Source organism: Eriocheir sinensis, chromosome 17 (assembly GCF_024679095.1).
Source record: "Eriocheir sinensis breed Jianghai 21 chromosome 17, ASM2467909v1, whole genome shotgun sequence".
Classification (NCBI taxonomy): domain Eukaryota; kingdom Metazoa; phylum Arthropoda; class Malacostraca; order Decapoda; family Varunidae; genus Eriocheir; species Eriocheir sinensis.
In genome coordinates this window covers 6,030,659-6,058,158 of record NC_066525.1, presented here as the reverse complement: position 1 = coordinate 6,058,158, position 27,500 = coordinate 6,030,659, and the positions used below count along the sequence as shown (strand labels likewise).

At 45.4% G+C, this 27,500-nt stretch overlaps 1 protein-coding gene across 4 annotated transcripts in view; it reads left to right on the top strand.

Annotated features, from left to right (window-relative positions):
- Positions 1-27,500, top strand: part of LOC126999862 (glutamate receptor ionotropic, delta-2-like) — a 370,968-nt gene that overhangs the window by 222,645 nt on the left and 120,823 nt on the right. For all 4 annotated transcript variants that reach the window (XR_007753644.1, XR_007753643.1, XR_007753642.1 and 1 more), the window contains exons 9-15: positions 10,493-11,454; positions 17,614-17,744; positions 19,128-19,322; positions 19,809-19,967; positions 20,635-20,818; positions 22,617-22,810; positions 23,010-23,109. Coding sequence is in view for 1 of the 4 variants with exons in the window: in XM_050862937.1 (XP_050718894.1) it covers positions 10,923-11,454; positions 17,614-17,744; positions 19,128-19,322; positions 19,809-19,967; positions 20,635-20,818; positions 22,617-22,810; positions 23,010-23,109 (1,495 nt within the window). In the remaining 3 variants the exon portion in view is untranslated. The remainder of the gene's footprint in view (positions 1-10,492; positions 11,455-17,613; positions 17,745-19,127; positions 19,323-19,808; positions 19,968-20,634; positions 20,819-22,616; positions 22,811-23,009; positions 23,110-27,500) is intronic.

Sequence of the window (27,500 nt, the reverse complement as noted above, 5' to 3'; positions counted from 1 at the left end):
CGTGTCAGGAAAGTCGTGCTGAAGTGAAGATAGAAAGAGAGGAAAGTAGAGTTCAAGGGAAAGAAGAAGGAAATGAAGGTCGATTTAAGGGAAAGTAGATGGGAAGGAAAGTCGGGTTCAAGGAAAAGGAGAGCAAAGTCGTGTCTGAAGAGAAAGTAGAAAGGAAGGAAAGTCGGAGTGAAAAGAAAGTAGAAAGGAAGGAAAGTCGGACTGAAGGGAAAGTAGAAAGGAAGGAAAGTCGGGCTGAAAAGAAAGTAGAAAGGAAGGAAAGTCGGACTGAAGGGAAAGTAGAAAGGAAGGAAAGTCGGACTGAAAAGAAAGTAGAAAGAAAGGAAAGTCGGGTTCAAGGAAAACTGAAGGAAAGGGAAAGTAGAAGAGGAATGAAACTCGACCTGAAAGGAAAGTAGAAGTGAAAATCATGTTTGAAAGAAAATAAATATGAAGGAAAGTCGCGCTCAAAAAAAAAAAAACAGAAAGAAAGGGAAAGGAACCCAGGTATTTTCCCGGCAGGTGAGCAAGGAACCAAGCCCCCCAACCCCTCCCTCAGCCCCCAGACCCCCCCCCCCTCTCTCTGCCTGGCTATAAGGTGTTGTGACTACCTGCCCGTCTCCTCACTTTTTCATGCTCGCGTTCAACTATTCATATGTTTAGCATTGCTCTGACTCCATTTCCACGTAGCTCGCCGCCGCCTGTGTCGCGTTTTCGATATATACTGTTGGAAAGTTTGTTGTTACTGTTGCGCCGTTGATATAGTGGCTTATATACTATCCCTGTTGTTGTTGTTGGTGGTGGTGGTGGTGGTGGTGGTCTTCTTCTTCTTCTTCTTCTTCTTGTTATTGTTGGGTCGGTATTTCCACTCTCGCCTCTCTTTCTCAGCGGTTAATCGTCGTCCTGTGTGTGCGTGGGTCCGTGGCTCAGCATTTAGCGGTGAAAACAGTATATCATCTCATTACGCTGCCCTTAGTGTATTAGCGTGTATGTGTTTATGGTCTGTAAAAAAAGCGAACCATCTGTTTACTTATTAGCACTATGTTATATGCAGTTGTAGTAGTAGTAGTAGTAGTAGTAGTAGGAGGAGGAGGAGAAGGAGGAGGAGGAGCATCTTACAATATCAACGTCTCCTCTTCTCTTTCTCTCCCTCCCTGACCCTCTTCTCTCCTCTCAACCCTTTCTCAGAACCCCTTTCCCTTTCCTTTACTCCTCTTCCCTCCTTCCTCTAATCCCCTTCTCCTTCATCCCTGCTTACCTTCCACTACTCCCTCTTCTCATCCACCCTTCCTCCTACCCCCTCCCCCTCTCACCCCCTTCACTATAACCTCTTCTTGATCAGTGCCTCTTCTCCTCTCCTTCTACCTTTCCATTTCGACCTCCTTCTTCATCCCCTTCGTCTTTTTATAGGAGCAGCGAGTAGCGGGCTTTTTTTTTATATTATTGTTTCCTTTTTTTTGTGCCCTTAAGCTGTCTCCTTTGTTGTAAAAAAAACAAAAAAACTTCTACCCTCTTTCTACCTCTCCTCACCTTCCTTCTACCTCCTTCTTCATCCTTTTCGTCTTGATAACCACCTCTTCTCCCCTCCTTCTACCTCTCCTCACCTTCCTTCTACCTCCCCCTTCATCCTCTTCGTCTTGTTAACCACCTCTTCTTCCCTCCCTCTACCTCTCCTCACCTTCCTTCTACCTCACCTTCATCCTCTTCGTCTTAATAACTACCTCTTCTTCCCTCCCTCTACCTCTCCTCACCTTCCTTCTACCTCCCCTTCATCCTCTTCGTCTTGTTAACCACCTCTTCTTCCCTCCCTCTACCTCTCCTCACCTTCCTTCTACCTCCCCTTTCATCCTCTTCGTCTTGACAACTACCTCTTCTTCCCTCCTCCTACCTCTCCTCACCTTCCTTCTACCTCCCCCTTCATCCTCTTCGTCTTAATAACTACCTCTTCTTCCCTCCCTCTACCTCTCCTCACCTTCCTTCTACCTCCCCTTCATCCTCTTCGTCTTGTTAACTACCTCTTCTTCCCTCCTTCTACCTCTCCTCACCTTCCTTCTACCTCCCCTTTCATCCCCTTCGTCTTAATAACTACCTCTTCTTCCCTCCCTCTACCTCTCCTCACCTTCCTTCTACCTCCCCCTTCATCCTCTTCGTATTGTTAACTACCTCTTCTTCCCTCCCTCTACCTCTCCTCACCTTCCTTTTACCTCCCCTTCATCCTCTTCGTCTTAATAACTACCTCTTCTTCCCTCCCTCTACCTCTCCTCACCTTCCTTCTACCTCCCCTTCATCCTCTTCGTCTAATAACTACCTCTTCTTCCCTCCTCCTACCTCTCCTCACCTTCCTTCTACCTCCCCTTTCATCCCCTTCGTCTTAATAACTACCTCTTCTTCCCTCCCTCTACCTCTCCTCACCTTCCTTCTACCTCCCCTTCATCCTCTTCGTCTTGTTAACCACCTCTTCTTCCCTCCCTCTACCTCTCCTCACCTTCCTTCTACCTCCCATTTAATCCCATTCGTCTTAATAAATACATCTTCTTCACTCACTCTACCTCTCCTCACCTTCCTTCTAACTCCCTTTCATCCTCTTCGTCTAATAACTACCTCTTCTTCCCTCCTCCTACCTCTCCTCACCCTCCTTCTACCTCCCCTTTCATCCTCTTCGTCTTGTTAACTACCTCTTCTTCCCTCCCTCTACCTCTCCTCACCTTCCTTCTACCTCCCCTTTCATCCTCTTCGTCTTGTTAACTACCTCTTCTCCCCTCCTCCTACCTCTCCTCACCTTCCTTCTACCTCCCCTTTCATCCTCTTCGTCTTGACAACTACCTCTGCTTCCCTCCTCCTACCTCTCCTCACCTTCCTTCTACCTCCCCCTTCATCCCCTTCGTCTTGACAACCACCTCTTCTTCCCTCCTCCTACCTCTCCTCACCTTCCTTCTACCTCCCTTTCATCCTCTTCGTCTAATAACTACCTCTTCTTCCCTCCTCCTACCTCTCCTCACCTTCCTTCTACCTCCCCCTTCATCCTCTTCGTCTTGTTAACCACCTCTTCTTCCCTCCCTCTACCTCTCCTCACCTTCCTTCTACCTCCCCTTCATCCTCTTCGTCTTAATAACTACCTCTTCTCCCCTCCTTCTACCTCTCCTCACCTTCCTTCTACCTCCTTCTTCATCCTTTTCGTCTTGATAACTACCTCTTCTCCCCTCCTTCTACCTCTCCTCACCTTCCCTCTACCTCCCCCTTCATCCTCTTCGTCTCAATAACCACCTCTTCTTCCCTCCCTCTACCTCTCCTCACCTTCCTTCTACCTCCCCCTTCATCCTCTTCGTCTTGTTAACCACCTCTTCTTCCCTCCCTCTACCTCTCCTCACCTTCCTTCTACCTCCCCCTTCATCCTCTTCGTCTTGTTAACCACCTCTTCTTCCCTCCCTCTACCTCTCCTCACCTTCCTTCTACCTCCCCCTTCATCCTCTTCGTCTTGTTAACCACCTCTTCTTCCCTCCCTCTACCTCTCCTCACCTTCCTTCTACCTCCCCTTCATCCTCTTCGTCTAATAACTACCTCTTCTTCCCTCCTCCTACCTCTCCTCACCTTCCTTCTACCTCCCCCTTCATCCTCTTCGTCGTATGATCACTGGCTCTTCTCCCCTCGGGCGCGGCCGCTGTGATGTGGCCTCACGCTCAGGGGCTCAACGGGCGTCTGCATTGATTCTTGTCGACCGCCGGGAATCACTCTTTGTTGCTTAAAGGAATTCTCTGAAGCTCAACTCGTCAATTATTTACCCGCCGAGGCTGACCGTGTGGCGTGAATGATGCATGGCGGTGAATAATGCAGAGGCTGAAGAAGGCGGTGCAGGGCGGGGCAGGGCGGGGTCGAGCAGGCAGGGACAGTGTAAGCAAGTATTGGGGGTGGACTGTGGGGCGTCAAAGAAGGTTGTGTTTATGTGCGAGGCAGGACATGAAGGTGGATGGGGCTGAGAAGGGACAGTGTTAGCAAGTATTGGGGGTGGACTGTGGGGCGTCAAAGAAGGTTGTGTTTATGTGCGAGGCAGGACATGAAGGTGGATGGGGCTGAGAAGGGACAGAGCAAACAGGGATGGGAGTTAGACAGTGTTTACATAAGGCAGGACGTGGGGCTGGGTGGGACTAAGAAGGAACAATGTAAACAAGAATGAGACCTGACAGAGTTTACAAGAGGCGGAACTTAGAACTAGGTGGGGCTAAGAAGGGGCAGCGTAAACAAAAATGAAAGCTGGAAAGAGTTTACAAGAGGCAGAACTTAGGACTAGGAGGGGCTAAGAAGGGGCAGCGTAAACAAAAATGAAAGCTGGAAAGAGTTTACAAGAGGCAGAACTTAGAACTAGATGGGGCTAAGAAGGGGCAGCGTAAACAAGAATGAGACCTGGACAGAGTTACAAGAGGCAGAACTTAGAACTAGGTGGGACTAAGAAGGAACAATGTAAACAAGAATGAGACCTGAAAGAGTTTACAAGAGCCAGAACTTAGGACTAGATGGGGCTAAGAAGGGGCAGTGTAAACAAGAATGAGACCTGAAAGAGTTTACAAGAGCCAGAACTTAGGACTAGGAGGGGCTAAGAAGGGACAGTGTAAACAAGAATGAGACCTGGACAGAGTTTACAAGAGGCAGAACTTAGGACTAGGAGGGGCTAAGAAGGGACAGTGTAAACAAGAATGAGACCTGGACAGAGTTACAAGAGGCAGAACTTAGGACTAGATGGGGCTAAGAAGGGGCAGCGTAAACAAAAATGAAAGCTGGAAAGAGTTTACAAGAGGCAGAACTTAGGACCACGTGGGGCTAAGAAGATGCAGTGTAAACAAGAATGAGACCTGGACAGTGCTTGCAGGAGACAGGACACATGGGGCTGATTGAGGTTAAGAAGGAAAGGAACAGTATAGCAAGCATAAGGTCTGGGCAGAGGTTACGGTGGACAGGAAATATGATGGTAGAAGAAGCAGGGTTTGAGAAGAGCTAGACAGAGGAAAGAGATAAACATTGGTTACTCAAAAGGCAAAGTGGGCAGAGAACGGATGAAGCTAAACAGGGATAAGGGAAAATAGGTTGAATGGGGTATGGTGTGGCTAAACAGGAAGGAAAGAAAATTAGTTAAGCATAGGGCATCGGAAGGAAAGAAAACGGGTCAAGTATACGGCATAGGTAGGAAAGAAAACGGGATAAATATACGGCATAGGAATGAAAGAAAACGGGTTAACTATACGGCATAGGAATGAAAGAAAATGGGATAAGTATACGGCATAGGAAGGAAAGAAAACGGGATAAGTATACGGCATAGGAAGGAAAGAAAACGGGTTAAGTATACGGCATAGGAAGGAAAGAAAACGGGTCAAGAATACGGCATAGTGTGAATTAACAGGAGAGAGAGAGAGAGAGAGAGAGAGAGAGAGAGAGAGAGAGAGAGAGAGAGAGAGAGAGAGAGAGAGAGAAGAACAAGTGCTGGCTACGAGTGCTGAAGTGTTTAATTGGGTAAGGAAATAGGTGCTAACAGAACCTCTTAAAGTCAGACTAAACTCCCACGTAAAAAAAATCAAGGTCAGGAAGAGTGCATTTTCTTTTTTTCTTCTTTTTTAGGTGATGGTTGATATTTACTCCTAAACTATTTATTTTATTTAAACTATTTACTAAACTCCCATGTGAAAAAAAATGAAGGTCAGAGAGAGTATATTTTCTTTTTTTCTTTTTTTGGTGATGGTTGATATTTTAGAGTACAGATGATGACTTCCTGTTCTGGTTACCTTCTTTTATCGTTTACCTGCCTCGCCTCATCATCCATCACCATTATCATAGCTTTCTTTTTTCGCCTTATACTTTCATTATCCACACACACACACACACACACACACACACACGCACACTTCCCCATCTCCTCAATCTTGCAACGCCTCCCAATTCCTCTTCTCCTCCATCTCACGTTTTTAACTCTTCCCCTCCCCCTTCCTTCCTTCCTCCCTCACCCCCTCTCACCCACACGCAAGGATGAGCACTGTCCATCCACCACTTCTGACGATCGACTGACACCCGCCTCCCCACCCCCTCTCCCCCTTGAACCCCCTTCCCCTCCCCCCCCCCTCAGTCACATGTTACAAACCTCAGCCTGTTCTTGCAGTCGGTATTGTCACGTTTCCACGACTTCAGTACCTGGAGGAGGAGGAGGAGGAGGAGGAGATCTAAGAAGAGTATTGTCATTGAGGTAGAATGGCGAGAAGACGAAGGAAAAGCAGAAGCAGATAGAAGAGGAGGAGGAGGAACAGCAGGGAAGGGAGTAGGAGTAGAAAGGAGAAGAAGAAGAAGAAGGAGGGCTTAGAGGAGTATCGTCGGTCAGGAGAAGATTGAGGCATAGCAGAAAACATGAGTAGGAGTAGGCAAAGGAGTGAGTGGGAGCAGGAGTGGTTGGGGAGGGGGGGGGGGGGGGGAGTCGAAGTGGAGTGTTCATAGCTGCACACGGATTCATGGACGCCTTTGGACAATAAATATTAAATCCGGCTCGATCGATGGTGGCAGCGGCGGCGGCGGTGGGGTCCTGTGCGTGGTGGCGGCGGCGAAGCGGAGGTAACACAGAGGTATCGAGCAGCAAGGCGCCCCTGGTGGTGATGGTGGAGACTTTGGAATCCGTGCCAAGGTAGTTGTTTAAAAGGGAAGGAAGATGACCCGGGTGGAGGACCGTAAGAGGAAGGGCAGGAGATAGTGGAAGGGAAGAAGGTGAAGGAAGAAAATGCCTCGTGCCTCGTGGTGAGAGAAAGGATTGAGGAAGATAGATGATTAGGGGGAAAAGGAACCTAAAAAAGACATGAAGCAAGAAATAACAGAGAAGAGAGAAGGAACAAGCAGATTAGATAGTTGAAAGAAGCGCATGGTAGGAGAGTTTTTAGGAAAGTAGAAGAAGTTGAAGGAAGAAAATGCCTTGTGGTGAGAGGAAGGATTGAGGAAGATAGATGATTAAGGGAAAAAGGAACCTAAAAAAAGACAAGAAGCAAGAAATATCGGAGACGAGAGAAGGAACAAGGAGATTAAATAGTTGAAGGAAGCGCTTAATGAAGAGAAAAAAGGATGGTAGGAGAATTTTTAGGAAAGTAGAGGAGTTGCCGAAGAAAGAAATGTACCGAAGCACCACCCGAAATTGACCTCTCTTTTGGCTGCTCTTTACTTTTGTCTATTATGGGAGCGGTGAGTAGCGGGCTTTTCTTTTTTGCACTCTTTTTGTTGCCCTTGAGCCGTCTCCTTTGTTGTAAAAAAAAAGGAGAAGAGAGATGGAACATTATAGAAACATTGAATAGTTGAAAGAAGGAGATAGAGAAGGAAGCGTCGTAAGGGGAATGACTGAGGAAAGTAGAAGACTGGGGCTTGCACTAAAGGAGCAAAAGGAAGTAAGGTAAAGTAGGAGAGACATAGAATAGAAGGAAAAGGAGGATTTGTAGACTATGGGGCAAGGAGGAGGAGGAGGAGGGCGAGCGAACATTTTTTCCTAGCTGTCTTTTTTCGCATTTATCAGGCTTTATTTGTTGTCAATGAGCATTTTTCTTGTAGTTGGATTTCTAGAGGACCTTTTTCTTGTTGTTTTGGCGGACTTTTCTTTTGTTTTTAGTGTTTTTATCGGGCTGTTTTAGTTTCCTTCATATTCTCCCCCGTTGAGCGACTTCCTTTAGTTGGACTATAGACTGGGTTAGGTTGAGCTAGGTTTGGTTCGGTTCGGTTGGGTCAGATTCGGTCGGGTAACAGTTACGGTTAAGTTCGGTTGGGCTGGATCAGGTATGTGTTAGATTAGGTGTACAGTATATACAGGATTAGCCGCTAGGAGAGTTCACTAAGGCTTGTGTGAGAGAGAGAGAGAGAGAGAGAGAGAGAGAGAGAGAGAGAGAGACGGGCAGAGGCAGGAATGTGAAGAAAATCAGTGGAGAAAAAATAGAGAAATGGGAACGAAGGGGAAAGAAGACAGACAGAGGGATGGGAGAGAAAAAACAGAAAACAAGAAGAAAAGGAAAAAAAGAGAAGGAAAAACGAGGTATCACAGACAAAATTGGAAGAAAATCAAAGGAGAAAGAATAGAGAAATGGGAACGAAGGGGAAAGGAAGACAGCCGGCTTTTTTTTCTACTCTCTCTTTTTGGTGCCCTTGAGTTGCTTTCTGTACTGTAAAAAAAAAAAAAAAAGATATCTGGATGAGCAGCACCAACACCAACACACACACACACACACACACACACACTCCCCCCCCCCCCCCTTCCCCTCAAAACAACACGTCCTTGGCCTCACTCACACACTCACACAACAACGAGAGGAAGTTTGACCGTCAATAAGCCGTTTCTTCCAAGCCGGCATTTAATCTCTTCGAACCGCACAACGAACCCTCCCAAACAAAAACACCTCGCCATGCATTCATTTATTCATTCACTTATTTATTCACTTTATTTACTCTCCGGTAACGCAAGGCTTCTGGGTAGGTGGCGAGTGTACTCCTGCTACGCGCTGACCAATGGGAGTCGAGCTGTCAGATGTCCCCAGCCAATGACATGTTAGCACGATAGAAGGAAACTGACCAATGGCGGCTCTTGTTTGAGGACCAATAGGCTTCCGTGGAGTGGTTTGGAATCTTCCTCCGCGTGATTAAGATATGAATGTTTTAGTTGTAGAATGTCATGGAAGGAAGGAGGAGAAGGAGAAGGAAGAGGAGGAGCAGTGAATGGGATGACAGTTAGTAAGGAGAGAGGGATAAAGAAGAAGAATTAAACATTGATACGCAAAAGAGAGGAAGGGAGAAGAAAGGAGGAGGAAGATGAACAGATAGTTTGAGTTAGACAAATAAAGAAGAACAATAATAAGTAAAAATTAATAAGCAAAAGAAAGGGAAAAGAAGGAAGATAAGGATAAGTGGAGCAAAATAAAATGTAGCAACACTGGACAAACAAAGAAGGATAATAAAGATAAGTAAAAAAAAGGTGATAAGCAAAAGAGAGGAAAGAAATTAAAGGAAAAAAAGGAAAAGGAGGATTTGTAGAGTGAAATAAAAGGTAGTGAGGTTCAACGGATAAAGATAATTGATAAAGGAAAGGAAATATAAAAAAATCGATACCCAGAAGAAAGGAAGGAAGAAAGAAGGAAGTAGAAGAGAGAGAAATGAAGAAAAAAAAATAGATCGTAAGGCTAAGGTAAAAAAAAGACGTTGTTAGGTTAGAAAAGAAGCGAAAGAAAATAAAATGTGAAAAAGTAATACCCAAGAGCGAGGAAGAAAGGAAAAGAAAGAGAAGAAGAGGAGAAACTGAGGGAATTATTGCGTCATAGGGCCAAAAAAAAAATCCTTATTCTTCTCCTCCTCTTCCTCCTCCTCCTCCTCCTCCTCTTACTCCTCTTCCTCCTCCTCCTCCTCCTTCACCTTCAGAGGGCAGATCAGGTCAATGTGGTCAGGAGGTCTTATTGACTCGTCCCTCTCATGTCTGTATATTTGTTTGTTTGTGTGTGTGTGTGTGTGTTTGTGTGTGTGTGTGTGGGTGTGGGTGTGGGTGTGTGGGTGTGGGTGTGTGTGCGCGTGTGTGTATCAGTCTATCTCTCTATTTATATCTTTTAATTTGCCTATGAGTGTTGGAGAGTAAGGTTTTTCATCAATGGGGCTCCTGATAAAGTAGAAGAGTTTCGAGGAAGTTTGGAGGGAAAAAAAAATATCCTCGGTACTTTTTCTTCTTTTTCTTGTCGTTCTTCTTGTTATTGTTATTGTTTTCCTTTTCTTGTTCTTTTTCTACTTCATTTTCTTATATTTCTTATTTTCTTATTTTCCTTTTCCTGAATGAGTTGAAATACGATATAAAGAAATTTGTAAAGGTGACAAACTCGAAAACAAAAAAAAACAACGACAGTAACATTAGAAAAGCAAGTGAAATATAAATGAAATGACTTGGTTACTTTTTAAATCAATTCGATAACTTCATCCCGTCACGTGTTGTCCTTCTGGTGGCTCTGAAGGGGAGCGAGTTACCTTTCCCCGGGGTAGCCGTGTCCCTTCAGATCATGCCTCAAGGGTGTACAGTCTCTCCTGGTAGTGGTGGAAGGTTGTGTTGCTCCGTTAGTCAGTCTGAGACGCGTATAATTCTACGGGATCACGGTACCTTGTTTCATTGTGTGTAGGTGTGTGTGTGTGTGTGTGTGTGTGTGTGGATGTGGGTGTAAGAATCTGTGTGGGTGTGGGTGTGGGGTGGGTGTAGGTGTGTTTGTGGGTGTGGGTCTTTAAGTATGTAGGTGGTGAATGAAGGGACTGTAGGTGGGTGTGGATATGGGTGTATTTTAAGTCTGTTCAAACATGAGGAGAAAGACACTCAGAGACAAACACAAAGAGAAACCAAAAGCTGAACAGACACACGAATCCAGACAAAAGCGCATCAGTAGGAATGTTCACGATGACTGGTATATTATTAAAGACAAAAAAAAAGTACACGCAATTTTGTAGACTGTTACTGATGTGGTTTTTTTTTTCTTTTTACTTCCAGAACCACCGGGAAATAAGAACTCAGACTTCCTAAGGGCCTACCACCACCACCACCACCACTACCACCACCACCACCACCACCACACTATCTTTTGCACTCCTGTTCCCATTCACTATCACTCTCTCCTCTCCCTCCTCCTTTTTCCTCCCCTACTTCTTCCTCCTCCTCCTCCTCCCACATATAAACACATCTCGCTGTCACCCTCGCCATCCCCCCCTCACGCCCCCCTTCACCCCTCACCCTCACCCCCCCCACTAACCACCCATCGAAGTACCTCCTCCCCCACCCCCACCCCTCATCAGTACCAATATAGCCACTTTCTTGCAGCCCATTGAGGAAATTCCGCTCTTCCCCCAAAAAGCTTACCCCTACCACCACGATAGTCCCCCTCCGCCCCCCCTGCCTCTCCCCCTCCCTCCTGACCCGTGCCATGCAGTCCCTGGTTCGCTACGTGACGCTGTGTGTGTGTTGGGGGTGCGTGGGGGAGATGACGGGGACGTATGTTTCTCATATGGCCATCCCCGCCCACGGCCAGCCCCTCCATGGCCCTGAGAGACCCATCCTACACGTCCTGCAACAAAAAAACCCTCTTCCTATCCCCTCCCAAGGACAGCCCCTCCATGCCCCAAAAGAACCACCCTTACAAGTTTTAGAGCACCCCGAGGAGTCCTTTTCTGAAGATTCCTACCCTGAGGAATCCTACCGTGAGGATTCCCTGCGCGAGGAGTCCTTACCCGAGGAGTCCTATCAAGAAATGTCCTTCCCTGAGTTGTCCTTCCCCGTGGATCCTTTCCCTCAGGAGTCCTTCCGTGAGATAACCTTCCCGGAGATAACCTTCCCCGAGGAGTCCCTGGCCGAGGAGCCGTTCTTTGAGGAGCTGCTCCCCGTCCCAGCGCAGGGCAAGCCGCTCCACGACACCGACGACGCCGCCCTCCTGGAGCCCATCGAGCTGGCCGTCCCCAGTGAGTGTGTGCCCTTGTGTGTCGAGTAGAGATGTGCTGATAGTACTGGTATCGCTATTGCTATGGACATTATCGGTATTGATTTGTAGTTTCGGTTTCGGCAGTATCGGTCTTTATTTGTGGTATCGTTATTGGTATCGGCAGTATCGGTCTTTATTTGTGGTATCGTTATTGGTATCGGCAGTATCGGTCTTTATTTGTGGTATCGTTATTGGTATTGGCAGTGTCGGTCATTCAGCGGTAACACATTCAACAGAGCAATTCCTTCATTATATCACAGGAACAGAATGCTTGCAGGAAGACAACATCGACCGTAATTCGGAGAGCGTTCATACTTTATTGCGAAATGACGATGTTTTCTTGTTTTGTCTGTCAACACGAGCTCGCTTAATGCTGTGTGGGGTCCGGGGGAGTCATGTTTACTGTGTTGTTATTGTTGTTGTTGTTGTTGTGGTGGTGGTGGTGGTGGTGGTGGTGGTAGTGGTTGTTGTTGTTGTCGTTGTTGTTGTTTCAGGTATAGCGAGACACTTCAAGGGCAAACATAGAGAGAACAACAGTGCCGGCAACCCCTAAACTCTAACCCCCTCAACTCTTTCTCTCTCTCAAAAATAAACTGCAGCAAGAATACATATTTCGTCTCGCAATTACAGTGGATCGACGTAATTTGTTTAGATTACACAAGGAATAATTAGTGTGGTGATGGCGGTGGTTGAGAGCTATTTGGGCGCTTGAGAGAGAGGTGGGAGGGGAGCTCGGAGGATAGGAAGGAAGGAGGAGGATTTCATAGCCACATATTATAGAGTGTAGTTATTCCAGTGTTTCAGGTATTTTAGGGCGCTTGAGAGGGAGGTGGGACGGGGCCTCGGAGGATTAGGAAGGAAGAAGGAGGATATCATAGCCACATATTATAGAGTGTAGTTATTCCAGTGTTTCAGGTATTTTAGGGCTCTTGAGAGGGAGGTGGGACTGGGGCTAGGAGGATTAGGAAGGAAGAAGAAGGATATCATAGCCACATATTATAGAGTGTAGTTATTCCAGTGTTTCAGGTATTTTAGGGCGCTTGAGAGGGAGGTGGGACGGGGGCTCGGAGGATTAGGAAGGAAGAAGAAGGATATCATAGCCACATATTATAGAGTGTAGTTATTCCAGTGTTTCAGGTATTTTAGGGCGCTTGAGAGGGAGGTGGGACGGGGGCTCGGAGGATTAGGAAGGAAGAAGGAAGATATCATAGCCACATATTATAGAGTGTAGTTATTCCAGTGTTTCAGGTATTTTAGGGCGCTTGAGAGGGAGGTGGGACGGGGGCTCGGAGGATTAGGAAGGAAGGAGGATTTCATAGCCACATATTATAGAGTGTAGTTATTCCAGTGTTTCAGGTATTTTAGGGCGCTTGAGAGGGAGGTGGGACGGGGCCTCGGAGGATTAGGAAGGAAGAAGGAGGATATCATAGCCACATATTATAGAGTGTAGTTATTCCAGTGTTTCAGGTATTTTAGGGCGCTTGAGAGGGAGGTGGGACGGGGGCTCGGGGGATTAGGAAGGAAGAAGAAGGATATCATAGCCACATTTTATAGAGTGTAGTTATTCCACTGTAGCGTACCAGTGTGTTGTTATTCCGAGTGACATCATAATATAGAGTATTTTGTATTGATGGATGTAGAAGTGATGGGAAGTCTGCATAAGTAAAACTGACCTTGGTGTTGATGATCCATACGGTGGGGTCACAAAGGGTTCGGGTCTATTACGTTCTATTTTTAGGTTCTATTATTGTATCCAAGGACCATTAAAGATAAGTAAGAGGTCGTTATTAGCAGTTCCAGGAAAGGCTTTGGTGTTGTACATGGGTGTTGGAGGTATTGACATCTCATTTGTTGTTGTTTTTAGAATGGGTTGTGAAGGAAAGGATTAACCCGGTAGCTGCGGGGATCAAGTTTTTTAAAGGCTCCTCCTCCCTCTAAGCGAGAAAAATGAGAAAAAAAATCATCGCTCACGCAAACCATTTCATAATAAATATCAACGCATTTGTGATCAGTTTATGCATCATCTATTTTGGGGGGTTTATATCATGGCGAAAATTTGGCCCGTCGCTGGTACACGGTAAAGCCAAAAATTTGACCCGTCGTTGCTGCTGGGTTAAAAGGAAAACAGGATCGAAGTATAAGATTTTGAAGAGAATTCCCTTACGATTAAACACTATCTTAGTCAATGGTATCCTCTTTCTCGCAAGTCTAAATCATACAGGAAAGGATTAAAAGAAAACAGATCGAAATATTAGAAGATTTTGAAGTGAAATACCTTACGATTAAACACTCTATCGTAGTCAATGGTATCATCTTTCTCGCAAGTCTAAATCATAAAGGAAAGGATTAAAAGGAAACAGATCGAAATATTAGAAGATTTTGAAGTGAAATACCTTACGATTAAACACTATCTTACTTAGTCAATGGTATCCTCTTTCTCGCAAGTCTAAATCATAAAGGAAAGGATTAAAAGAAAACAGATCGAAATATTAGAAGATTTTGAAATGAAATACCTTAGGATTAAACACTATCTTGGTCAATGGTATCCTCTTTCTCGCAAGTCTAAATCATACAGGAAAGGATTAAAAGAAAACAGGATCGAAGAATAAGAAGACTTTGGAGTGCATTGCCTTAGGATTAAACACTATCGTAGTCAATGGCATCTTCTTTCTCGCAAATATAAATCATAAGGGAAAGGATTAAGGAAAACAGCATCGGGATATAAGAGGAGTAAGAGGAGTTCGCAGACCACAGCCTTAGGATCGAACACTGTTAAAGGCAATGGGATCTTCTTTTATTTTTTTCAGTGATGGGTCGTAAGGGAAATAATTAAAGGAAGCAGGATCGAGGTGTCAACTGTTTAAAGAGCATCATTGCCATAGGATTTAACACTCTATCGCCGCCTCCTTGTGTAGTTGAGCGTGGCAACGACCCATATTCCTTTTTTTTTTTTTTTTTTTTTTTTTTTTCATCAGTATAGAAGGCAGCTAAAGGGCAATAAATAAAGACGAAACAAAATAAATAGGCCATAGAAGAATAGATACAACGTGTTCATCGCTGTCCTTCACCACTTAACGTTCTACTGTAAATTTAATAGGCAGATGATATATACATTAACAGTAAAATCGACCGCTTACTTAATACGAAGACTTTTTCCCATATGAGTGCAAAATAAGCGTATGAAAAAAATATCCAATTGATTTATGTAAGGAGAACCAGGTTGTTGATACTTCACTTCCTTTTCTGATGTTGTTTTTTGTTGTTTTTGTTGCTGCTGTCGTTGTTGTTGTTGTTGTTGTTGTTTACTTTTTTGGCCTCCATTTATGAATTTTTTTTTATATATCGTATTTCAACTCATTCAGTAAAAGGAAAAAAAATACCTACAGATTGCTATACAAAAAGTCGACGGTCTGTTTCTAGTTTCTATATGCAATTCTGGGCACCGAGCGACCCTAGACTTGTTTAATAGGCATGGAACATAGGTACATTCTCTCCCTATCAATCTTTCTATCTGTCTACCTATCTGTCTATATCTCTATCTATCTGTTTCTGTATCAGTCTCTGTATCTCTCTATCTATTTCTGTCTCTTTTCTCTACTTAACCACAACCACCAACCACCAGCACCATCATCACCAAACCACCAACACCATCACCGCCATCATCACAACAACCTGTCTATCTGTCTCTATATCTCTGTCTATCTATCTCTCTATCAGTCTCTATATCTCTCTATCTATCTATCTGTGTCTTTTCTCTGCATAACCACACCACCAAGCACCATCACCATCATCAACACCAACACCAGCACTATCATCACCATACCACCAACACCATCACCGTCACTATCACAACAGCCTCACCATTACCCCCAGCACCACCGCCAGCACCACCACCACCGCCTCATGACATCGCATAAAGCCTCTGTGTATTCCTAACTATTTCATGCCGGCGTGACAAGAGACAGTCTGCCGTGACGAGCTCCGTGCATTGCCGTGAATTTTGCACACGTATCCACCATCCCTGTCTGCCTTCCTTTTCTCTTCCTTTACTTCTTTATATTCCTCTTCTTCCTATCCTATGCATTCCTTTCTTCTCATATCTACACTATCTATCCTTCCTACCCTCCTTTCTTCTCCTCCTTTCTCCTTAGTCTTTCGGTTATTATATCCTATCCTTTTCTCTTCCTTTCCTTCTTTATATTCCTCTTCTTCCTTTTCTATGCATTCCTTTCTTCTCATATCTACACTATCTATCCCTCCTTCCCTCTTTTCTTCTCCTCTCTTCTTATTTTTTCAGTTATTACATCCTATCCTTTTCTCTTCCTTTCCTTCTTCATATTCCTCTTCTTCCTTTCCTATGCACTCCTTTCTTCTCATATCTACACTATCTATCCCTCTTTCCCTCCTTTCTTTTCCTCTCTCCTTATTCTTTCGGTTATTACATCCTATTCTTTCCTTCCTTTTCTTAATTTTCTACCTACTCCCTTCTCACAACTGCATTATCTACTTCGCCTTTCCTTCTTTCTTCTCTTCTTATTTATCCACCTACTCCGTCTCCCTTATCTAGCACTCCTTTTTTCCTTCCTTTCCTTCCTCCCTTATTCTTTTCTCCTTCATCTATATCACCTTCTCTTCTATTCTTCTCTCTTCTATCCTTATTCCTTCACTTAATCTAACTCTCCTTCCTGCCCTCCCTTCCTTCCTTTCCATCCTTCTCTCCTTCGTCTTCACCTCTCTTTCTCCTTTCTTCTTTTCTTCTTTTTTTTCCTTCTCCTATTACACTTAACCTATCCTAATCTAACCTTCCTTTCTGTCCTTCTTTCCTTTCCTTCCTTCTCTTCCCTTCCCTCGTTCACACTAAGTACCTCTCCTTCGCTCCTGTCCTCTCTCCTTGTTCCTTCTCTTATTCAATCTAACCAAACTTAATTGTCCTTCTCTCCCTCTTTTTCTTCCTTCCTTCCTTCCTTCTCCCTCCCACACAGACACACACATTATCCACCTTCCTTCGTCTCTTCTTTCCTTCTTTTTTCCATATTCACTCGTATATCAGTTCCTTATTTTGATTCCTTCCTCCCTTCCTTTCTTTCTTCCTTTCCTTCCTTCTCACTCTCGAACACCCACTCTACCTCCCTCTCTCTCCCTCTTTTTCTTCTCTCCTTCTTTCTTTCACTTACTAATTTCTATACCACTTCCTTATTGGTTTCTCTCTCCCTCCCTTCCTCTCTTCCTTCCTTCGCTGTATTCTCACTCTCTCTCTCTCCAACACCCACATATTCTCTCACTTATTCATCCGTATCTCACTTCCTTATATTGGTGTCTCTCTCCCTCCCTCCCTCCCTCCCTCCCACCCACTATATCGCATTTTCGTGTTCGTAAAATTAGCGTTATCATTTACGTATTTAGGGGTTCGTTATTTTCGTTCCCTTGTTTTGGCCTGAATATTTAACGCACGTTGTTGTTGTTGTTGTTGTTGTTGTTGTTGTTGTTCTGCACCTTATTAGCGCAAGGAAGTTCACCTGGACATTAGTTTGTATTGAGGGATGATTTTTATTTCAGGTAGACTCTATTTATTAGTTATTTTATTGATGTTATTTCAATTCACGTAATATAATTCTTCTTTCCCCTTCTCACCCTTCTCCTGCTTCTCTTTCTCCTTCTTCATCTCCTCCTCCTCATCATCATCCTTATCTGTACTCTTCTGTTTCTTTTCATGTTCCTCCTCCTCCTCACACATCATCATCATCATCCTTCTCCTGTTCCTTTTCTCTTCCTCCTCATTCTTCTCCTTCTCCTCCTCATTCTCCTCCTCCTCCATCTCATACTCCTTCTCTTCCTTCTTATCCTCATTCCTCTGTTCCTTTTCCTTTTCCTCTTCCATCATCATTCTCCTGTTTCTTTTCTCCTCTTCCTCCTCCACCTTCCTCTTCACCTTCTCTACATCTTTCTCCTTTTCCTCCTCCTCCTTCTCCTCCATCATATACTCCTTCGCTTCATTCTTATCCTCAACCCTCTGTTCCTTTACCTTTTCCACCGTCATCATCATTCTCCTGTTTCTTTTCTCCTCTTCCTCCTCCACCTTCTTCTTCACCTCCTTTTCCTCTTTCTCCTCCTCTTCCTCCTCCTCCTCCTCCTCCCGTAGTTATGCCCAGCCCAAGTCGTCACAAGAGCAAGGCCATGGTGACGCTTGAGGATGCGGATCGGCTCAACGGATCCGAGCAAGCCATCCACAAGAACCTGGAGGGAAGGACCATCCGAATCGCCCTCGCCAGCGTAAGTCCCGAGCCCCTGTTTATGTTGATCAGGCACTTAACACTCGGGCCCAGCGTTACCAGATCCTCGTACTCAGAACATTGCAATCGTTAGTTTCAGGCCCCAAAACTGTCGTAGCCACATCAGTAACGATATCCAATCACTTACTCACTCGTACCTCACTTCCTATTTTGGTGTCTCTCTCCCACCCTATCTCTCTCCCTCCCTTCCTCTCCCTCTCCCGCCCTCCCTCCCACTGTACTATATCGCATTTTCGTTAGTGTTAAAACCGTAAAGCATCGATGTTTATTTTTATTTACCTAAGGGTCAGAAACAGGAAAGTACGATGTGTTAAGTACGATAGTCTGGTAACACTGCTCAGTCCCGTAGGTGGTCACTCTCTGGTATCTACTTTTAGGGACACCAATGGAGCTTTTTGTGCTTTCTTTTTTGTGTGTATTTGAGTTGCTTCCTTTCCTGTAATATATAATGTTCTGGAGGCGCTGTTCGGTCCATGTAACGGCTCTCTAGTAGGTTGCAAAGTGTGTGTTTCAGCTTAAGTTTCTATTAAATATGTAGCTTCACTGTTTTTGTTTTTTACAGTAAAGGAGACAGTTCAAGGGTATAAAAAAACAATAATGAAAAAAAAGCCCGCTACTTACTGCTCCTAAAAAGAGTACAGAGGAGCGGCCGAAAGAGAGGTTCCTGATACCCTCCTCTTGAAAGAGTTCGAGTCGTAGGCAGGAGGAAATACAAATGATGCAAGATTGTTTCAGAGTTTACCAGCGTGAGGGATGAAAGAGTGAAGATGCTGATTAAATCTTGTATAAGGGGTCTGGACAGTATAGTTTGGTATAGTCTTTCCTTACAGAGTTTCTCCAAGCACGAATACGACAGTTCATTGGCGCACATATTATTTAGTATTTGCAACATGGAAAATCTATGTGAAGAGCAAGAGTTATTACAGTGTCATTCTATTCACCACCATTACATTAAGATATATCAGGCTACTCACTCTTTTTTTTTTATGTACAGAGCAACAGTTATTACAGTGTCATTCCACTTACGACAATTGCATTAAGATATATCAGGTTACTACACTTTTTTATTCCTTCACCTGTGACGCCTAACCTAACCTAACCTAACTCTCCTTCTTGCCCCGCTCCCTTCCTCTCTTCCTCTTCCTTCTCCCTCACCCACACTAAGTATCTCTCCTGCACTCCTCTCCTCCATCCCTTTTTCCTTCACTAATTAAACTAACCAAACCTAACTCTATCCTTTTTCCTTCACTAATTAAACCTAACCAAACCTAACTGTCTCTCTCTTTCTTCATTTTCAACTTTGGCTGTCGTCGTCTTGTTCTCATCGTCATCGTCATCGTCGTCGTCTTCCTCGTCGCCGCAGTACCCGCCCTTCCTGGAGATCACGCAGTCGGGGGATCAGGGCGGCGTGCAGGGGCGGGGCATGAGCTGGGACGTCATGATGGCACTCGCTACCTACTTCAACTTTACCGCCGAGCCCGTTGTGGCCCGCGACAACCTGGTGGGCGTCAAGGAAGGCAACGGGTGGAAGGGCGCCCTCGAACTCATAGACAACAAGGTGAGAGGTGACGGCGGCGGAGGTGGGGTGGTGTAAGGAGACTGCTCATCACTCTTCACACTGCCCTGGAATCGAACGCGGGATCTCTAGGTTGTGCGTCAAGCTTGCTAACTACATAACTTTTTTTTTTTTTGTGTGTGTGTGTGTGAGTTTGTGTGTGTGCCCGAGCCTGCCCGAAGACATAGCTATTCTGATTCAAAAGTATTAATCTTCTTTGAGTGGTTCTAGGTATTCAATGCACAGCGTAACCATAGCAAAAGGATATTATTTAACCTAACATATCCTTCCCTTCCTTTCCTTCCTTCCTTCCTTCCTTCCTCTCTTTCTCCCCTTTTCTTCCTTCTACCTCTCTCTCACACCCACACACACCATAATCCCCTCCTTCCGTCCCTTTCCTCTCTTCTCAGCTGGCACATGACTCCAGTGCCACGCCGCTATGCAAGTCCTTCATCTTTACCCCTAAGTTCATCTTCCTCGCCCTTCCAGGAGGCCGAGCTCACCCTCATGCCCGTGACGGTGACGGAACTGCGGAAGGAGGTGGTGGAGTTCTCGCACCTGCTCGGCACCACGTCCTTCGGGATGCTGGTGCGGCGGCCGGAGTACACGCCGAAGCCCGACGCGCTACTTAAACCCTTCAACAACGAGGTGCGTGGAGGGGAGGCGAAGGGGCAGACTCACTCATGTTGTTGTTGTTGTTGTTATTGTTGTTGTTGTTTTTACAGTTAAGGAGACAGTTCAAGGGCGTAAAAAAATATTATTAAAAAAATGCCCGCTATTTACTGCTCCTGAATAGAGGTCAAAGGAGTACCACATTACCACAGGAGTAACATTAACAGATTTAGCTTGAGGGAAAGATAATGCTAAAGACAGTGGTGGAAATGTTAGCGGTCAAAATGCGTTGCGGCAAATTTAGGATATTCAAAACAAAATTGCAGAAATAGAAGGAGTGTAGTAAAAGAGGTGGAGTTAAACAACAGTCTTCATTGTTTTGGTTTCACTCATTGTATACTGGTTAGAAAATTAATACATATCCAATAGAGGAAGGAAGAATAATTAACGTGCAAAACAGACCTGAAAAAAATATGTAGACGAGAGGATAATTAGATAGAGGATTATTAGATAGATGATTATTAGATAGAGGATAATTAGATAGACGATAATTATATATAGATGATAGTTATATAGAGAATAGTTATGCAGAGTAGAAGATAATTACCTTAAAAAAATCAACCTCAGGAAAAAAAAAAGTAAAGGAAAATCATAGGCTAGAGGAAGCTTATTAACCCCCCCCCCCCCTCGTGTACCTGCGCAGGTGTGGTTCTGGATCGTGGGCTCCATGGCCGTCATGGGTCCGCTCATCTACTTCATCATCGTGTTCCGCGTGAGGCTGTGCCGCGGCGACCCGAGGCTCACCCGCATCATCCCCTTCGACCAGTGCATCTGGTTCGTGTACGGCGCCATGATGAAGCAGGGCAGCATGCTCCAGCCCATCTCAGGTCAGTGGCGACGGGCGGCGGGCGGCGGGTGCGGCGCGGGGGAGGGAGGGAAGGCGGCGTTGTGGCGAGGAGCGGATCGACATAAAATCGCCTAGTTTTCCACGAAGCCACAACTATAAAGCGGCAGAATTCATCATCACAAGCACAGTTTGTATGTATCGCTCCCGTTAGGCAGACACTAATGTGGGTTGACTTCCGTCCACTCGAAATAAATTTTAAGGCAGAATATTTTTAAGGGATAATTCCGAATTAGCCATAAAATAATTAAATCTGTTATGAAATATTTAATCTAGGGAGAGACCTCTTTACCTAAAAAAATTAAAACCATTATACAAATTATCAATTTCAGTATAAGCTCATCTTGCTCACGCGTTGAGCATGCTAGAATCACATGTATCGTGGTGTAACCCGGACTTTGGTAATTTACACTTCGAGAAGATAATTATAAGAGAGGGGAGAGAACGATGTGACGGAAGCAGGAGACGAAAATATTTAAGAAAGTGGGAGAATGACCTCGTGGGACGGCGGAGAGAGATGAAGATAAGAACAGACTGAGGAGCTGCGGGGAAAAAGTAGTCTGAGAAATAAAAAAAATTAAAAAAAGAATGTACATGCTGGAAGTCGAAAGGAAAGTTAAATACAGAAGGTGTAAGGAGAGGAATAATGTGACAAATAGTGAGATCTGGAAACGGAGGAATAGAAGGAGGAAGGAATGCAGATGTGGGTCACGCGACGGAAGTGCATGTGGAGGGGAGAGCAAGCGATCCGTGAGTGACTAGTGGGGGGGGCGGGGGGGAACGGAAGCTGGGGAGACACTGAGGGGAGAAGAGGAGGAAGCAGAGGGGTGCGAACTGGCGGCCCTGAGGCGGATGAGCTGATTGGAGGGGAATCTTCCACTAAAAGTACAAAAATCCTTCCCGTCTATTCCTGTCGCACCCTCAAACTACCTCCCTACCGTGCTCTTCCTACCCAGTGCCCTAGTTTTCCCCTTCGTCCACCCCCCAGCTACCCACACCCACCCACCTCCACGGACATTCCTCAGCCCCCATGCCTCACTCTACTTCCCTCCTACGTAAATATTCGAAGTAGCAACTGTAGTACATGTGTTTAGCGCCAGTAGTAGTTGTGGTATTAGCTTTGCGCCTGAGACTGCCACGAGCGTTAGTACTCGGTGGTGTCTGCCTCCTGGGCGTGTGTTTCTGTGTGTGTTGTTATCCAGTGTTGCGGAAGTCACGTATAAGACCCGTATTCTCAAACGCGTCGACGCCTCTGTATACGCGTGTTGGAAAAGCCTCTCGTCGGAGTTGTTTAGATTTCCATGGACTGTTTCGTGTGATGCTAGTGAAGGTTTTACACTGCTTCAGCATAATGAACGTGAAAAACACCTATGAAGACCCGGTTTTGATCTTCTCTGTGGCCTTGGGAAATGGTCGTTCTGGGAGCCCGATGCGTTTAGCCCTATCCGATCCTAGGGGGGACAAATCTGGCCTCCCTTCAGGAACTTCGATCAAAACGATACACCTTTTTTTCTTATTAACTCTAGAAGAAAAACAGTCACACAGAAATACGCAGAAAATTTGAAAACATCTGATCGGATAGGGTTCAGAATATGTAAATAGAATATGTAAGTAAGAAGAGGTGAGGCTGGAATGGGGAGATAGGGCATAATAGGGGAGTGGAATCTTACTTTTACCCACATATATGAAGAGCAGCCAGAATTAAGAGAGGTCATTTTCGGGTGGAGTTTCTGAAGGACATGTTTCTTAATTAAAAGGTCGTCTCTCTCTACTCGTACCAGACTCGTCCCGCATCCTGTTCGCGACGTGGTGGCTCTTCATCATGATCGTCACCTCCTTCTACACCGCCAACCTCACCGCCTTCCTCACCTTCAACGGCCTGGAGCTGCCCATCACGGACGTCGACGATCTTAAGAAGTACCCGGAGATCACGTGGCTGGCCTCCCATGACGGCGCTGTGGTGGACGTGATCAAGGTGCGGAGGGGGAAGGTCACACACACACACACACACACACACACACACACACACACACACACACACGTATATACCGACTATTTACATGTTGTTATTTGGTTTTATGTATATCTATCTATCTATTCACATATACATTTACTATCCTATCCTTCTTATATACCTATTTATCAGTGACTTACTCGTTCCTTTCTCGTTGCAGACTCACCCTGGGCTTCAGATCCTGCGGGACCTTCAGACTCAAGGGCGAGGGAGGCACATTAAGTCGAGGGAGGAGGCGCTCTCGCTGGTGCTGACTGGAGGTGAGGCAGGCGGGGGAGGTGGAGGCTGGAATGTGGAGGAAGGGCAAAAAGGGAGGCGGAATCTCCCTTTTTCCCACATATATGAAGAGCGGCTGAAGGTTAGGGAGGGGAGAGTGGATGGGGGAGACATGGATGGAGGGTAAGAAGGCAGGTGGAGGCTGGAATGTGGAGGTAGGGCATAATAGGGGGTGGAATCTCCCTTTTCCACATATATGAAGAGCAGCTGAAAGTTAGGGAGAGGAGAGTGGATGAGGGAGACATAGAGGATAAGAGAAAGCAGGAAAGAGGAGGAGGCCGCAAATGAAGGAAAACAAGGGAAGGGGAGTCAGGCGGAGGGCGGCGGTGGCAAGCGCTAGGAGAGGGAGGCTGGAGGCGAGATAAGAAGGGGAGATGGGAGGCAATAAAGGAAGTGATAACAGCTTGAGATAAGGACGCTAAGGTGGAAGGGGCGGCGGAGAGCAAGACCCAGTGACCCGCGACGCCCCACACACGGTGCCTCCACAGGTCACCGACGACCCGCCACCTCCGTCTGCGTGTGCTCAAGTATCATTTTTTACAGCAAGGGAGGCATTTCAAGGGGGTTAAGTATAGGAGAGTGGATGGATGGAGACATGGAGGGTAAGAAAAAACAGGGAAGAAAGAGAGAGAAGGAGAGGGGGGGGGGGGGAGCAACAAAAAAGAAAAGACCGCTACTCCTCTGCACTCCGTCGAAAGAAAAGGAGAACGAGAGCAGACGAGGAGGAAGTATTGGAGGAGTTAATAATTTTTCTCCGTTTCTTAGCGTTCTGAATAACCTGATTTTCTTCCCTGATGTCTTATAGCAAACTACACTTTAACTCTATACCAGTTTGACTATTTTTCTCTCTGTTATTCCATTTTCATTATCTCTTAGCTTTCAATTAAATCCTGCCCCTTAATTCTACATCATTTCCACTCTATATCAGTTAGAATGTGTTGTTTTTTCTCTCCCTTTTATTCCATTTCCATTATCTCTTAGCTTTCAATTAAATCCCGCCCTTTAATTCTACATCATTTCCATTCTGCAATATCAGTTTGAATGTTTTTTTCTCTCCCTTTTATTCCATTTCCATTATCTCTTAGCTTTCAGTCAAATCCCGCCCTTTAATTCTACATCATTTCCATTCTATATCAGTTTGAATATATTTGTTTTTCTCTCCCTTTTATTCCATTTCCATTATTTCTTAGCTTTCAGTCAAATCCTGCCCCTTAATTCTACATCATTTCCACTCTATATCAGCTTGAATATATTTGTTTTTCTCTCCCTTTTATTCCATTTCCATTATTTCTTAGCTTTCAGTCAAATCCTGCCCTTTAATTCTACATCATTTCCATTCTATATCGGTTAGAATATGTTTTTTTTTCTCCTTTTTATTCCATTTCCATTATCTCTTAGCTTTCAATTAAATGCCGCACTTTAATTCTACATCATTTCCATTCTACAATATCAATTTGAATATGTTTTTTTCTCTCTCTCTTTTATTCCATTTCCGTTGCCTTTCTTTCCTTGGCTTTCATTCAGTGGCTTCCTTCACTCCTGCAACGATGAGGATGCGTCGTACTAAAGTGCTTATTTACCAGCGTTATCTAGTCAGGTAATACAATAATTGGCCTTAGTCTTGTTCATTACTATTATTACAAGAGACGCAGCGGGTAGAGAGGGAGGTGTACGTATCGTCCTCCTGTGTTATTTATCCCTGAACATTATCACGAAGGGCAGACATTTATTTTCCCCGCACTTCAACACTCGTATCATCAAACACCTGGGGCTTTTGTTAGGACGTTATTTTCAAGGCCAGAGAGGTCTTCCTGTATTACTTATCCCTGAACATTATCACGAAGGGCAGACATTTATTTTCCCCGCACTTCAACACTCGTATCATCAAACATCTGGGGCTTTTGTTAGGACGTTATTTTCAAGGCCAGAGAGGTCTTCCTGTATTACTTATCCCTGAACATTATCACGAAGGGCAGACATTTATTTTCCCCGCATTTCAACACTCGTATCATCAAACGTCTGGGGCTCTCGGTAGAACGTTATTTAGAAGGCCAGAGAGGAGCCACGTCGGGTTGTCATGAGTATGTTTTGCCCGTTCATAGCGCGGAAGCCTTGCAAAACTACCGCCAGGCTCGTGAAACCGTCTATTGGAAACCCCGACAAGTTCTGCCTTTTTAAATAGATGTACTGAGGCTTCGAAGGGTTTAATAACACAAACCAAAGACTGACTAAACCATCAGCGTGTCCGGTACCAAAAGCGCCTCCGTGTGTCCCTTGCGCCGCTACCATTTGGCGAAGACCGTCGTTGTGGTGTTCCCCTCACGCACGGATGTCTCGCAGGTGAGGAACGGGACTCCAAAATTAAGATCACGCGGTGTGTCCGTGCTGAGGTGACGGATGAGGCGCCGGCTATCCTGGGAGACTCCTTGGCGGGCCTTGGTCTGATTCCAGTGACGAACATAAAAGGGGGGTGGAATCTCTCTTTTTGCTACATATACGAAGGGCACATGAAGGTTAAGTAGAGGAGAGTGGGTGGATGGAGACATGGAGGGTAAGAAAAAACAGAGAAGGAAGAGAGAGGAGAGAGAGGGAGGCCGCAAATGAAGGAGATAAGAGAGAAAAGAAGCAAACGGTTAAGAATAGGAGAGGAGCTAGGTGGAGGAGTGCAAGGAACGAGGAAAAAGGAAAGGGAAGGAGACAGAAGGAGAGGAGGAGGCCGCAAATAAAGGAGATAAGAGAGAAACGAAGCAAATGGTTAAGGATAGGAGAAGGGCTTGGCGGAGGCGTGCAAGGAACGAGGAAAAAGGAAAGGGAGGGAGAGAGAGAGGAGAGGAGGAGGAGGCCGCAAATGAAGGAGATAAGAGAGAGAAGAAGCAGACGGTGTGACAGAGATTGAGAGTGTTATGGCAGCTAGAAGAAACGTAGGAGGAAGTGGAGGTAAGTGTTAGAGAGAATAAGGGAGGAAGGGAGGGAAGGGGAAAGGAGAGGGAGGCTAGCGTGGGCGGAAGGAGTCAGAGTCAGCCTGCAGCAACGATAGCCAAGGAAACGAATTTACACCAGTGACTGAATAACCTGATTTTCCTCTCCTAGCGAAGGAATATTAAGGAACTGACGGTGGCGGAAGGAGTCAACGAGGAGAGCCAAGGGAACAAATTCACACCTGTGGCTTGATTTCACCGCCATGCAAAGGACGAGAGAGTGACTGTGGCGGTGGTGAGGGAGAGAGTCGTAGCGTGCGTGAAGACAATGAGAGCGCGTGTGTCCGTCACCGCCAAGGCCAACACCACCTTCATCTTCGTTTCCCTTCACCTGCGGCCACGCCCTAAGCACCCTTCACCGCCCATTAGTAGCACGATTAGATGTTTTATTTATAGATGTACTCGAGGTTACTTAAAGCCACGTCATCCTTTATGTATACCTTAACGTCTCCTTTGTTCTTCCCGTTCCCAAACACACAGCGGCGATGCGTCCTGCTGGCGGGGGATCGGCGACCGTCTGCGGCGCGTGTTCCGTCAGTCAGGGAAGAACAGCGACGGTGAACAACGAGGAAATGAACAATGGCATAAGAAGTATCGAACACCCCATGGATCGATTGAATAGAACTTGAGCGGAATCTTTTGCCATGGTTTTGTGCTGGTTATGGTTGGTAATGGGTTTTCGATTATTATGTATTGCCGACTGTGCCCTCCGATGTCACCTTTAAGAAACATGAGATAAATGATAACCTGTATGCCAATGTAATGACCGAGAGTGTGGTAATGACGATGACCGCCGCTGCCTGCTGACGGAGTAGCGGAGCAGACGCAGCGCCGAAGTCCACCGCCCGTCAGGTTTAATTAGTCTTTATATCAGGTCTTTGGTGTCTTTGTTCATACCGGTAGAGGAGGAAATTACAGCAGACTCTCTAACTGTTGAATCTCCGAAGCGTCAAAACGAGAGAGAGACGAAGAATATTACTGTTCTTTTTTTCTTACTTTTTTAGCCTATATCGCAGAGTTGTTGTTGTTTTTTAGTTTTTGTTTTTTTTTACTGCTAAAGAAACACCTCAAGGGCAACAAAAAAAAGCCCGCTAATCGCTCTTCCCACAAAGACCAAAGTAATGAGCGGCCAAAAGAGAGGTCAATTTCGGGAGGAGAGGTGTCTTGGTAGGGCGTGCTGGTCAGTCCGCCCCAGTCCGTTATGGCGCGGGCAAGTGTTTTATAGTGGCTCCCAAGCACACCCAAATGACAAGACTTTTCAAGGACCTGCGAACATTTCCATGGGTAGTTCAGTGACCCTGGTGGTAGTATAACAAAGCTCCTGTACCATAAAGTTGAAAAAACACATGATCATCCGACTAATCTCCTTTTTGGTCCTTTGGTAATGGTTGACGTGA